Genomic DNA, 14324 nt, shown 5'->3' with positions numbered 1-14324 from the left:
GCTTCGGGAAATTGTTTACCTTTCGACTGCGACCAATAAAGAACCACTAAGCCCTTTTAATTTGCTTATGCAAATGCCGAGTTGTTTACTTTTTGACACATGCGCCGCCTGTCATAATTTAGCCTCCTTTGACTTCCGCTTTTCGTCCCCGTTGGGATATGCAAATTAGGAACCCTGACATTGGTAATCCCTGCTAGCTGCTACAATTATGAAACCAGAGGCAAACAAACCAAACGGCGTGCAAATGTGACAGACGTTCGCCGGAATCAAAGAGCAAAATGGAAATATCAACGCAAAAGGGGTGTGAACGGGAGTAATTTATGCTAAAATGTCGGGAGTCAAGGGAAATAAATGATCAACCTTTCAGCCATAAATGCCGATCACCTTGAAATGTGATTGCTCTTTAGCTTAGCCGAGTTGTTAGGAAAATGTCATCCATTAAAAACAGAATGATATATCAATAAATAGCCTTTTAAATGTGTCCACATGCATATTACTTCAATATCAATTTTAATAACAACAAAATGCAATGAAATGCTTGAAACCATCAATAAATAGCTTTATATTCTGAGTTGAAAATGTTCTTAAAAAAGAATGACATTTTGTTGATAAAAATAATAAATAATAATAATAAACTCCATTTATCTTTTTTTCTCACCATTTCGTTCTAGCATTGAGAACATTGATGCCGATATGTACTTACACGGTTTTTAAGAACGAATGTTCTCAATTCAAGAACAAAGTACTTGAATAATTCTCTCTGTGTATCCGTGTTTTTTTTATGTCCTGTGTATCTAGCCATATATTTTAAATCAAATCAAAATTATAATACTCGAATTATTATATTTTTTATTTTACTTATGACAATAAATATTCCGTTTTAATATTCATTCTGTAATTCAAATCTTATTGAAAACTAAATCTTTCCTTCGAGTTTCCCAACAAAAAACCTCCAATCAAAATAAATACCATTAGGCCAGTGTTAAATATCTGAAACACCTCATCGGATTTCGGTCCGCCCTGTGAACCGATACCGATACCGATTCAGCCGGTACCGGTTCAGCCCACTTAGCTATTTCACACCTTATTTATTGACCATTTATTCGAACGCGGTTCGCATTTCGTGCGCTTTCGGCATTTATGTCAAGCGGCCCAAAAAGCCTGGGCCGCGACTCGAGATGCGGCATCCCCGATAAGTTCTCCAGGGGGCTGGCCACACTGGCCCAGGGTTTTGGCCCATCTCCTCCTCACTGCGATTCTGGCCAAAACGGGCGGCAACCTGGCCGCACTCGCAAGCGTTAATGTGAATTATTAATAAGACAAAAGGCAGCGGCAAAAGGCGGCCTCCTTTGATGATGCCCCGTCTCCCAGTTGGATGCTCTGCTGGCCAAAAAAGATGAACACGACTAAAGCTGGGCACTCAAAAAAATCTGTTTTAGAAGTTGGAAAGGTGCCCTTCAAATTAATTTCCGCTATCCACAGAAATAATCTAATATTCTAAAAAATATATACCTTCATAGAACGTTTCTTTAATCGAAAATATATTGATTTCATTTAATTGATTTACTTGTTCTAAGCTGAAAATGGGTAAAGGGTTATTCTAAAGCACAGATATCATAGAAAGACAATTAAAAAGGTCGTTAAAAATATATATATATAAATTTTTACAGAAAAAGGCAGTAAACAGAACAATAGAAAATAATCAAAATCATCATCAATATCATACTAATTTATTTAGGCAAAAGCCAGTGAAAAGATTCATGGTTCTGAAAAAAAATTTCAATCTAACAAACAATACATGAGCTCTTTACTTAAAGTATCCACCAAAATGTTTAGTTTATTTTCTTTAATTTTTAATAACATTTTCTCTCAGTGCAACCATAGTTGGATGGCCAATTCAGCTGCATCCGAGCTCCAGACCGGCGGTCTAATCAAGATGGCGCACAATTGCAGCGGCGCGAAGCTCTTTGGCGCGAAGCAAACTAATCAGGCGGTGAGATTTAAAAATTAACGTGGCTCAAAGCGAGGAGCTCAGCGGTCTCTGCGGCATGGTATTGTATGGGTAGTATATGGTACTATACCATAGTACGGCTCTGGATCCCTGGATCCCAACAGCTTCGACTTTGGCATTGCAGTGAAAGTGGGTTCGGTTTTTGGGGGCCCCGTTGATTTAGGCGCATTGCCGATAAGCAACAGCGAACACATTAAAAATGCATAAATCAATGCGATAAACATGATTTGCCGCATGTTTTATTGACTATTGTTGCTGGCTTTTCCACTCCCCCTCGAGTCTTTTGTTATTGTCTTCGGTCTTTTCTCCTTGAGTTGCATTTTCCTTGGCGGCTTTTATTTGCCAGCACGATTGTGGCTGGCCCACGGGGTAATGCCATATAAATTTGACTGGCTTCTTTGGGTCTTCATTGGTTTGGGGGCATTTATGTGGCTGATTTCATTGAGGAGTGGTTAGCTTAATTTGGATTTGTTTTCGGTTTTTATAGCGCTTATTGGGCACTAATTAGCCATGATTATCAATGGATAACAATGCAATTGTTCGGGGTATTTAACATTTTTGGGTGTACTTCATAAGACGTAATACTATATTTCATAAGTGATCCTAACTAAATTAATTTTAGCTAAGGATCAAGAAAAATACCTTCTTATATTTATAACATTTAATTTAAAATATCACTAAAAATCCTTTTAAACCCCAAAACCCCTTTATATATCTTTGAATTTGTGTTATTCATACATATATAATAGATTTAAGACTTCTGTTTTCTTTTCTCGACTAGTCCACAGCTTCCCGAACAGTTGGTGAAATGAAATAAACAACATGCCAACGCATTTCCACATGACCATGCCCCAAAGTCCGACCAAAGAAAAGCCACTTGATGATGGTCGAGTGTCTGTATGAAAAGCACTCGAAAGATTTTTCCGCGACTGGCGCGCAAATAAATTGAAAACTCGTTAAAAATCCATAATGCTTGAGGCGGTACTCGGAAAATGCGACCGACTGCAACGAGGGGGTGGGGGTTAAAAGATGGAAAAGCGAATGATTTTCATTTTCCAATTCCATTTTTCCAAGGCATTCGAATCGAACTTCGATTGGCTTCGATTCAATTCGATACGAACGTACTATGTACCATTCCACTTTATCGCCGCTGCTGCCTGTGGGCTATAAATCTGAAATCTGGCAAGTGGCTTTTCCTAGTGCACTTGGTTAATTAATAATTTTATGGCATTTTAATGGCCGGCCTAGCCAACAACGGGGAATTAATCAACGGCGTGATCCATTGCGCCAGTCGAGCCACCCCGATCCTCCAGTGGGTCCACCACTCCACGTCCACCAATCCAATCCCCATTGATCTTGTGCGCCACAACCACCTCCCACTCCCAAAAGGTTTCCCATTCTAGGCGCGTTTATCAGCGATAAATCTCTTTGTGTTTTTGCGCCGGCGCAAGTGAATTGAATTGAATTAAATTTTAATTAATTTTATCTGCACTTTGTGCCAAACACGCGGCATCCACATCCCCATCCCCAACCACCGCCCTCAAAAGATCACTTCCCGTCCGATCGGTGTAATTGTGGAAAATTGAAAATCTCGGGGGCCTGGGCTTTGATCTCCATCCATCCTTCTGGTTTCTGTTCGATCCAATGGAATTTCTTTAAGCAAATCGACGCCATGCTTAAGCATTTTGGCAGTAAATTTCAAAAGAAATTGATAATACTCATTATGCCCATCTGCGATTTCCAGCCTTTTGTTTGTTGTTTTTCCCTTCCTCCTTTTCGATGGCAACAATTTGCGTAAAAATTTTATGACTTAAGATTTAACGATGAATTCCTCTCAACTTGTTGGTGGGCTGATTTTTTATTTAACGGCATTGAGAAGGGAAAGCGGATCATTTCGCAATTTTTGACTCATTTCAAATGCGTCAATGGGTTGAGATTCAGTTGAACTTTTAAATGTAGGTACTAGTAGATATAGTTATTAAATGACTAAGCAATACAGGAAAATATTTAGATCAATCCTATGCGTTTCTGTACTATTTTTAGTAGTTTTTATTAAAGATAAAAAATATGGAATATTCAAAAAATATAAAGTTTTTGGATCTTTAAGGGCTTGGGTGATTCTTTATAATTATTTCCGTTTGGTAATGATGAAATACCTTATTAAATATTTAACAATGTATCACAATTTCATGGGAAATATTTTTTTATAATTATTTTAGTCCCTCCCTACCTCTTATAACACTTTCATCTTACCAAAAAACCAATTTACCTCACCATTTTTGCTTTCAACATGATCGCACTTGGGCATAGCCTCCGAAATCACTGACCGACGGCTTGTTGGCCCGGCCAATTGGCTTTCTAACCCAATTCAAATGTCATTTAAATGTCAAAAGTGCCCGCCTCAATTCGATTTGCCAACAATGGAAATACATTTGCGTGGCGGCACATTCAGAAATCAGCTTTCAATCGCAGACGAGTCGCTGAATGTTGAAACAAATTTGCGGCTAAATTGTCAATATGACGGGGAGACCTCGATACCACGATACGTAAATCGAAATGAACATGAAAAGCGCCGCTAATTGTCAGAAATTGTTGGACATTTTACCAGTGCGTGTGTGGATCTATCTGCCGTTCTTTTGGGTCGGCCAAATCAATTGACTAAATGTGTGGTCCGCCCTTTGCTTTGATTTCCAAACTTGTGTATGTGTTTTGTGCTCCCAAATATTGCGTGACAGTTTGTTGAATAATTTACGGATCCGCTGGCCCCTGAACCCCTTAACCCCTGAACCCCTGAACACTTTGAATGGCTCCTAAAAGGCATTTTGGTTGTTTTCACGCGCACCTAAACACACGCAACAATTTCGGCTATCTAATTGTGCGCATAACTGTGCACCTGGGGTAAAAAAAAACACCATAGCTATTTACATAAATGTGGATATAATTAAACATGACACAAAAAGACGACGAACTTTTCACATCGAGGGAAATTTCGGTCGGCAATTAGTTGGTTTAAATGCCGCATAAAAGCAGGGCCCAGAAAGCTTGTCAATTACGCGTAAAATGTCCCATCCCCAGTCGACCATTGTCAACCCCAGATGAGATCCATCAGCCGATCCCCAGCGAACCCACTGCGCATGCGCAACTTTGTTAAGTAACTTGGCCCAAACACGGAATCTGATATGGTAGTATATTTATAATGTACACCGTACGGTCTGTATGTGTGCATAATAATTTTAATGAACGGTTCCGTCTGCCGGAGCGATGGTAATCGTACTTAATAATATTTACAGTGGTAATCTACCCGAGCGATGATGGCGCAAGGTGTCGCCATCGATATGGGACCTGGCCAGGCACTGAGCGAAAATATTTGGAGTCTTGAAAGCAAATTAGTTTTAATATTTTTGGGATATCCTTTGAATACGAATCGTGTTTTTAAGAACTATCTAACCACTCTTAGCGTTATATTTCTCAATATTTATTTTGCCAACAAATATAATAGATTTCTTGATCCTTTTTCTAATTTATTTATTTATATAATGCTAACAAGTAATTATAAACTAAATGCTAACAGTGATCGTGAGCTATAAATAAATAAATAAATAAAGAACTATCTAACCACTCTTAGCGTTATATTTCTCAATATTTATTTTGCCAACAAATACAATAGATTTCTTGATCCTTTTTCTAATAATTTCAATGATAATATTGTGATTTTACATTTAAGATTTATTTTATTCATTTTCCTTCTAAGCTAAAAATGATACCATCCTAAAATGTTAAGATATAAGGCTATTAATCACAAGAAAAGGAGTTTATTTATATAAATATCTGTAAGCTTTTAGTATGCTTTAATTTAAGATTTATTTCATTAAAATTCCTAGTTACTTATTTTTTCTCCCTGTAACTATCCCGTTCGATTTCCTTCCAAACCGAAAATTATACCATAGATAGAGCGCACCGCATTCCTCATGGCTACCTGAAATAATTGCCGGGGCAGCTGCGGCAACCCACGGAAAAAGGAAGGAAGGATGCCACCACTCCAGAGTCCACTCCTCTTCAAAGTGGGGCGTTCTGCGGTGGCACACAAAAGAAATAATTTGGCGTTGATTGCCATGTACGCGACTGTGGTCAACACCCAAATTTGACACCAAACGTCTCCGCGGTCCGATAAATTGTGAATGATAAGCTCGATAAAGGGGCAACTAAGAAACCTAAAATTGTATATTCCTGGTATGTTATATAAGTATTGTTTTGGGCCAATGGCAGGCAAACGCAATACCAACATAAATAAGCCAAGGGGTGATGAAGTGTTGCTTAATAAATGCAGATTACTTGAATTAGTGGCAAGTGGTATTAAATTAAATTACAATTTTGTTGGGGGGAATTCAGAAAAGGGTTTCGAATTAAATTGTAGAGATCGACCTATCGATATTGAAATTAAAAGTGGCCAAAGGTGTTGAAAGCAATGTGAAATTGTATTCAGAAAGGGATATTTTTGATGATATTTATTTCTGGCTTACTTTTAAATAATATCATTAGGATTACGCTTTATACAAAAATCACTTACCTTTTCCTGTTTATCCAGATGTAAATAGGTCTTGAATTGTCTTAAACCTGCACTTATATTATTTTTCCCACACCTCCCTGAAGTTCTAGCTCCTTTGCACACTTGCTACTGGTTTCCATTCATCGAGATTTTCCCCTCGGGACTTGGGAATCCTTGGGCCGAGTTTTTCCCGAACCACAGAGGATAATAAAGATTCCATGTTAAAAGCGGCGCGCGCACAGTAGCCATTGGATACCGTTAGTGGACGGCCCGGACGAACCGTTATTTCCTATAATTTACCGGCTAAATTCAAACAGGACTCAAACGGTCATCAGGGGGGCGGTAAAGAGCGCACACAATGCATCCGCAAACCAAAAATCGAGTGAGCCGAGGAGAATCTCCAGATCCAGACAATGAGGCCCTAAGCGAAGTCATTAATAAGCAAAGAGCCATAAGTAAATATCCTTTAAGGATGTGCCATGTGTGTGTGGGCGTGGATGGTGTGGTTCCTACAAGTGCGGTGAAATCTATAGGTCTAAAACCTCTTATTAATAAGTTTTTTATTCATTATTTTTAAATATATTTTATCATAAAACATAAGGTAATAAAACGTTGAGTCAGCGTAATTAGAAAATAAGAAAAAGCAATAGAAAATAATGTAGTATAAAATAAAAATAGTAGTATAATATAAAAATAAACGCTTAAAATAAAGTATATTTAAAAAGAAATGCACAGAGGAGCTTAATAAATTAATTTTAAAAATCCGAACTGAACTCATAACTTTAATTATTTGTTAGATCTTTATAAATAAATAAAATCAATTTTAAAAATAGTAACTTCTTTTAAAGGAATTAGGCTTTTACTATAAAAACAAAAGTTCTCTAAAATTATGACCGCATCTGTATAACCGGCACACCATAGGGCACCATAAACATGTCATACTTATGGCTAGCCAATATTTATGCACCCATATCTGGGCATAAAAATTGCCACTTTGCTTTCCGAATCTCCATTCTGCGTTCTTGACTTTTGGTTTCGCATTGTCTTCCGTTTTGTCCTGCGTCTGTTTGTGTTTTGCCTTGGGTCCTGTCAACTCACACAAAACAGGAGACAAAGCGGCGTCGTTTTGTTTTGCACACACAGTGCCCGAAAAAAGATTCCGGCCAGAATCGGAGCCCAGCGGGATTTCGATTCTTGATTCCTCATTTTTGACCAGGGACCACATGTTGACAATACGCCCTCTCCTTTTCACGATCTAAAAGAAACAGGTGTGAAGAGATCGGCATGTGGGTGCAGCGGCTGCAAAAATTGTCCCCGCATTAATTTTAAATATTATTTTGGCAGATCTGACCCCTTAATAATAAATGAAATTTGCATCGCTTTGTTTGCGAGTCTTTCGACAAATCGTTTCCGTTTTAGCTGCGTCATATTTTGGTTATTAATTATTAAAAAAATTACAAAGAAGTCAGGGAATTTTTTATGTATATTTTTTTCATTCTTTATAAACATTTGAAAATCCATTTCCTATGTTGACTTTATCGTTCAAATGTATCAAAAATTTTATATTGTATAAGTAGGCGCCGGAATAGTAATACGTTCTAATATACCAATCATTATTATACAATTTCTACCCCAGTGAAGCAAACATTATTTTCGGGGGAAAAAAGCAAGAGTTTAGAATTTTTTAATTTTCTATGGAGTACTTCATAACTTGCAGCAAAGGAATACCTTTACATGAAGTGCAGGGAGAGGAAAATAGAGCACTCCGAGATATGGATAGGGAATCGATAAGGGGTTCTTACCACAGAAGGAGGAGGAACAATATCATATTATCGGATTCTTCGGACTCGGAAACGAGAATCAATCCCCGCACCAAATCTCGGATTCCCCTCAATCGTGCCCATTCCATCCCAAGAAAGTATATATCCAAAAATCAACTGGATCGTCAAATTCGTGCCGCTGTAGTAGATGCTTTTAAGGACTGCATTAAGGCTCCAAGATGTAGATCCGAAAACGAAGCAGTATATGGCAAACATCGACGTCATCCGAAGTGTATTAAGGATGTAGAAAAAGTTCCTACTCAACAGAGACGTCACCGCTCCCAATCAGCAGATGGTGCATATCACACGGATCATGATAAGAAGAAGGCAGTCCAGGTTTTATTCGTTAGATCACCGAGAAAATCAAAAAATCAAGGTCCCGTCTATCAGGAGGCACTTGAAGAAAATAATATGGCGGCTATACCGAAAGCAAATCCAGAAGTACAAATACCCCAACAGGACCAAACACACAAGGACTTACCACTTGATGAGATTATAAGCCAGATGAGCTCGAAGTTAATCAGGGCTGTTATAAGCATGTGCATCCTAACAACCAAAGTGTTTATAAACCTGAGGTTGCTGCAAGCCATAGATCGATTTACCACCAGAATGTCCAAGTCCAGTTGGGTGAGTCTGGCTCTATTCCTGGTATTTATCCTGGCCTGGGCCTATGAGTTTGGAGAACCATTAGCTCGGATTAGTGAGGCAGTGGGCGATCTCTTCAAGGATCGTACCCGTGCTTGGTGGAACATTATATAAGTTTACTAAACATTGTAAAGGAAAATTCCAAATTTCTCACCTATTATATTTTTGAATAATAGTTCATGCGAAATAAATATATCATATTGGTTGTGAAACTTTAATGCTGAATCACCACTCATTTGGCAAGCCATGGCATTGTTCAATCCATTTTCGAAGCCATAACAAATGACACTTTTAATCATTGCATATTAACGGACTAAGCCCTGACCGATACCCGCACTTTGGGCCACTGATTTATGGCCCAGACAGCGACATCCAACCAAAAATAACCCATTAACTAAATCCGCATTTAATAAATGCCAGCCAGCGGCAGCAAGAAGGTAACAGAAGGGTTAAGAGTAAAGAGATAGAGGGTTAAGGATGGGGATCCACCAAGTTGGCAGTTACAAGTTCCAAGTTACAAGACCGGCAAATTAATCACGCTGACGACTGCGACGTGGTTGATGATATTGGTCGACTGATGCTGACATTGAGGAGCTGCCAGCCGCACCAGCCATCAGTTAGGCAAGTATCCCCATCCCCAGTACCTCGGTGGATACAGAGCATCCAAATCCAAGTATCCCACTGTGCCGGGGGCATCAATCTGCGGTCGAGTCTCCACTTTCGGGCACCGTGACATGTGTGGAATGCAGCCAGAAATCGGAATCAGAAGCGTTGACATGACAACTCGAGATGAGGGGTGCGCGATAAGGACAACAGCTTTCTATGGCACGAGCATGGAAAACCTTTTTAAGCCTAAGCCTTACTTAGACATTTTTAAGTATTTGAACTTTACACAGAAAAAACTGTACAGATCTAAAGGGTTCATTACTACTTTCACTTTATAAAGGTGGTAATATTACAGATATCTGTACTATGGGATCTTGAAAAATTTATGTTAGTCATAAGGTATTTCAAAGATTGTTATTTAGATTTTGTAGAACAAAACCTTAGTATATTGTTTATATTTTTAGATTTACTCCCATATTTTCTAATATTTATTTTCCAAATCGATCCTCTTTTTCCCAGTGCATCCCCACATCCAATCTTCGGTCACGCAGTCAGCACCGAACTCAACTTTGACTTGTTTTCACGCCATTGTGATCATGTTGGTGACTCGTGCGCTTAATTTCAACAATTTGTTTGGCATTCGGGTATGAAATGCAATGGGTTTCTAACTTGGCTTCAAATCGAACCCGAATTTTGAGAGAGCTGAGCTGAGGTCGCTGTCATTGATTGATTGGCCATCGGCTGTGGCGTTTCGAAAGAGCTTTTCACTCAACTCTTGTTAGCCGTAATGGATCGTCGGGCATTACGTAAATTCGTTTCTTGGTAAATGATGCTGACAAGGCATTTGATTAACACGATTAATTGCTGATAAAAATGTCTGACAGTTTGTTTTCTCCCGATGGAAATTTATTGCCCACTACTGGAAGTACGTAGGTAAACCCAAAAATATTACAGTAAATATGGGTTGTTAATTGATATTTTTAATATTAAAACCCAAAAAGGTTCATGAAATAAACAATTTAAAAACATAATTTTAATACCCTTTCTACACGATATTATATTAATTTTTTCTGGAATTTTAAAATCTTTTATCTAACCACTTTATTTATAAGCTCTCTTTCGAGACCCAGTTGAGATCCAACACCCTTTCATATTATTTATTTTAAACACTTTTTAATCCAATTTAAATTTATGCACATTTTCCCTTCATCTCTTATCTACTGTAATATTTAAATATTAATTGAAAAATCTGATATTCCTCTCGCTGCCAACGTGCCCACTCTCCTTCAATTTATTATGAAAAATGCATTTCTCATCGCGGCTTCCGCATAAATTCATCAGCTGCAGTCGTCCACTGTCATTTGTCCAAGCCCCGCCCGGCGCCACTGGAAGATTGGAGCTGCCCCAAACCATCAGCGGCCACCCATCAGTGACTACTGTACGGTGGACATCCCGTGGCGGCGACCACCCAGGATCGGAATCGGGATCGGGAGTGGAGTAGAGTGGATTGGTGGATAGAAGGAGGGATTCAAACGGTGGCAGCCAGCAGGCAGCAGCTGTCAACTGTCGCACACGACTTGTCCTTGTCAGTCAATGGATTGGCATCCGCCTGGCAGGGAACTTTGGGGCCAGGACCCGGGGCTTTGAGCATTTTCTATATTAAACTTTCACATTTTTTGACATACGGCCGGTGCAATTGGTATGCAAATTGACATTGGCGGTGGGTAGGGGCAGCATATTTGGCAGGTGACTTCTTCTACGAAAGGGAAAAGTCGAGATTATGATCGAGTGAAGGGAAGAGGATTAAGTTGTAAAGAATTTGTCATTTTAAACCTTTTAAGGAAAAACATAATAGCTATAGTTACAAGTAGTTATTTAATATTCAAGGAATACTTTCAATAAAAGTATTAAGACACCATTGTAGATTTAAAACCTATTTATATTTTCCTGATTTATTTTTATAGTTTTTACAACAGCCTAAAAAAATATGTGACTACAGGAAAACAACATAAAAACCTCACCTTTTCCCTCTCACATTTGTAACCCTAAGAACCGAAGAAAATTCAAAATAATTTCATGCAAACCAAAACGAATATTTTTCCATGTACTTTCGACAGCTCGGATAATTTCATATTTGTTAAAAAACAAAAGGCGAGGAGGAGATATCCAGAAACCCCAAAGATACCCACAAGAAGAATCCGAGTGAAAAGCGAGCCAAAACCCATCTTCCGCTTAACGTGAGCAGTCACAGATACTTATACTTTAAGATACGATTCACATTCACACAATGCGAGACGATGGCACACATGTGGCATCGTTTTACATGAGATGCGTGCAGTGGTTAAAAATTGGGCAGAAAGCGTGCTTAATTGCGAGGAAAGTTCCAGCGGGAAATTAGATGATCTCAGGCCCCGGAGAAGCGGACAAAATTGCCGGGGAAATGACACACGCCACGCCCCCTTCGGGATGAGGGCAAGTGCAGGAAGGCGTGAAGTAAAAAAGTGTGAAAAACCACACACACTCGATCAGCCATCCATCCATCAGGGGTTCTACCCTATGGTAATCCCATTTCAGGGATATCACAAATGGAGCTAGGTAATTTTAGTAAAATTAATTGCATATCTTCGGGTGTGGAGAATGTTCTTCAACTTTACGCTTCACTGGCGTTAAAAACAAGTAAGCCGACACCAACTCTTGTTATCTTAAAAAGGGAATTAGGGGAAATGTTTAGGTATAAAAAATAAAGTTAAAAATTTCGTGTGTACTATCTAGTTTTTGTGGTTTTCGGATGTTAAATTATAGTACATAAAATATTTATAAAAAATTGTGGGGTTAACTTAGAAGATATTTCAAATTGAATCTCTTTTAAAGTTTTTTTCTGTTAATATTTTAAAACTCTTCTTGATATATTAAATCAATTTATTCGGAAGTGTTTTTTCTTAAGATCGATGGGAGTATTAAATAGTAGTTGCGTTAAATCTCTCATTTAACCCCACAAAAAACAAGCAGCCATTTTCCTGGCCAGCGTTTTTGAAACCCTCTCTGTGGGCGTAGCTTGAGCTCCATCTCTGCGTTTATTTCAACCTTATTGGCACTGATTCGTTCAGCTCGCCAAAAGCTAAAAAACCTAAGAAGAAACATACCAACAAATTGTAATCTTCGCTGGCAACTCGTTTTGGGATTGAGTCGAGGAGAAACTGGTTTGCAGTCTTCGGGTGGCTTCTTCTGCCTCGTTTGGAATCAGCATCAGCAGCTCTTTAGCGCTCGTTCCCAAAACCAAAGTGTTGGACCAGACCACCGACATCCCCCCAGAAATCCGGTAAAAAAAAAACCAGATCGGTGTGTGTACTTGTCATGTAGTTGCTTTGTTGCCCCAACTTGGTGGCTCCTCTTGAGTGGATCTCTTTGTGGCTCTGCCCACTTTCGAGGCCGGTTTGGAGTCGGCTGTGATTATGGTTGTAGTTGTCGATGTGGAGGTGGAGTGAGTGGGTCGTACCAGGCAGACCCACCAGAAATTCGCCAGGCGATGATCCACCGACGGGTTTCGACTACACAAAGTCAGCCAACCAATTGGGTTTGCCATATGGAGATTAACAATGCTATACAAAAGGTAGCATTTATAATCGGCTGTAAAAGGCCATATAAATCGTTCATATAGTAAAACATTTTATGGTCAATTTATTACATGTTTCACATTTATATAGTGATACTGCAATTTATATTTATATATTCAATTAATCTTTTAATAAACAATAAATTTTACCAACTTACAATGAATATACGAGCCTAGGTTCTTAAAACCTCAATGTATGTTATATCTATTTTGATTTTAAATTTAATCAATTGATGGAACAATAATTCACGGTTAAATATTTCAGTTAAACTTGTCTGTCAATTTTAAGTTAAGCTACCATTTAACCATTTAAATTTAAATAAAATCCCCCTTCAACCTAATAAATTCTACTTAGGTAAACTTAGATCAAAACACATAATCCCCAACTAAACCGTTTTAGATACATCCATAGTCAGCATTCAGATTCTCTTCGCTTCCATGTCATAAGATCAAAAGTCTATCCAAATTGACACTCACAACCTGTAATTTGCCATGTAAAATCGATAATCATTCGCAGCATTTTGTGCACCGCCCACATGGCGGTCTTAATCTGGGCGTGCCGCGTTCGTGGGGCTGTAAAATTGTAAACAAAATGATTTGCCATAAAATTATCATAATACCGCTCTCGAAATGCGCCAACAACATGTTGTCAACGGCTTGGAGCTTCGCTTCGAATAACCGAAATAAACAACCGACATCCAAAAAGCTCATCGAAATTTAGCCGCTGGCATTGTGAGTCGTCTCGCTGCCATCAAAAGTGTCCATAAATTCTGGCCCACACACAATTGAACTTTTTGGTAGATCCCAGAGCCCAGCCCCAAAAATCAAACTCCAATTTGTGTCCGTAATTATGAGCGAACAGCAGCGGCCAAGAAATCAAGACGAGCTGGAAAATTTACATGCAAATCGTATTTCGTAGGTTTTTCAGGTGCTCTGGCTGCGCCGTTGAAAGAAAAAATGCCCAACACATCGACTGGCAAAACCGCTTGCCGCATGCAACATCAAAGTGGAAATTAAATGCGCGGTAATTTGGCAAAAGGCTCAAAGGATGCCGGCCCCATGGAATCGAAGGCTGGCGAACAG

The 14324-nt window shown here is 38.9% G+C and overlaps 1 protein-coding gene across 1 annotated transcript; it reads left to right on the top strand.

Moving 5' to 3' along the window:
• Positions 1 to 8146: 8146 nt before the first annotated feature.
• Positions 8147 to 9240, top strand: LOC119547605. The gene has a single exon (XM_037854526.1). It carries the CDS (start codon positions 8252 to 8254, stop codon positions 9134 to 9136), a length of 885 nt encoding a protein of 294 aa, XP_037710454.1. The 5' UTR covers positions 8147 to 8251; the 3' UTR covers positions 9137 to 9240.
• The last annotated feature ends 5084 nt before the right edge of the window (positions 9241 to 14324 follow it).

This window comes from Drosophila subpulchrella, chromosome 2L (assembly GCF_014743375.2).
Source record: "Drosophila subpulchrella strain 33 F10 #4 breed RU33 chromosome 2L, RU_Dsub_v1.1 Primary Assembly, whole genome shotgun sequence".
NCBI classification, from domain to species: domain Eukaryota; kingdom Metazoa; phylum Arthropoda; class Insecta; order Diptera; family Drosophilidae; genus Drosophila; species Drosophila subpulchrella.
Note: the sequence above shows the minus strand (reverse complement) of the source record. Positions and strands in the feature narration are given on the sequence as shown.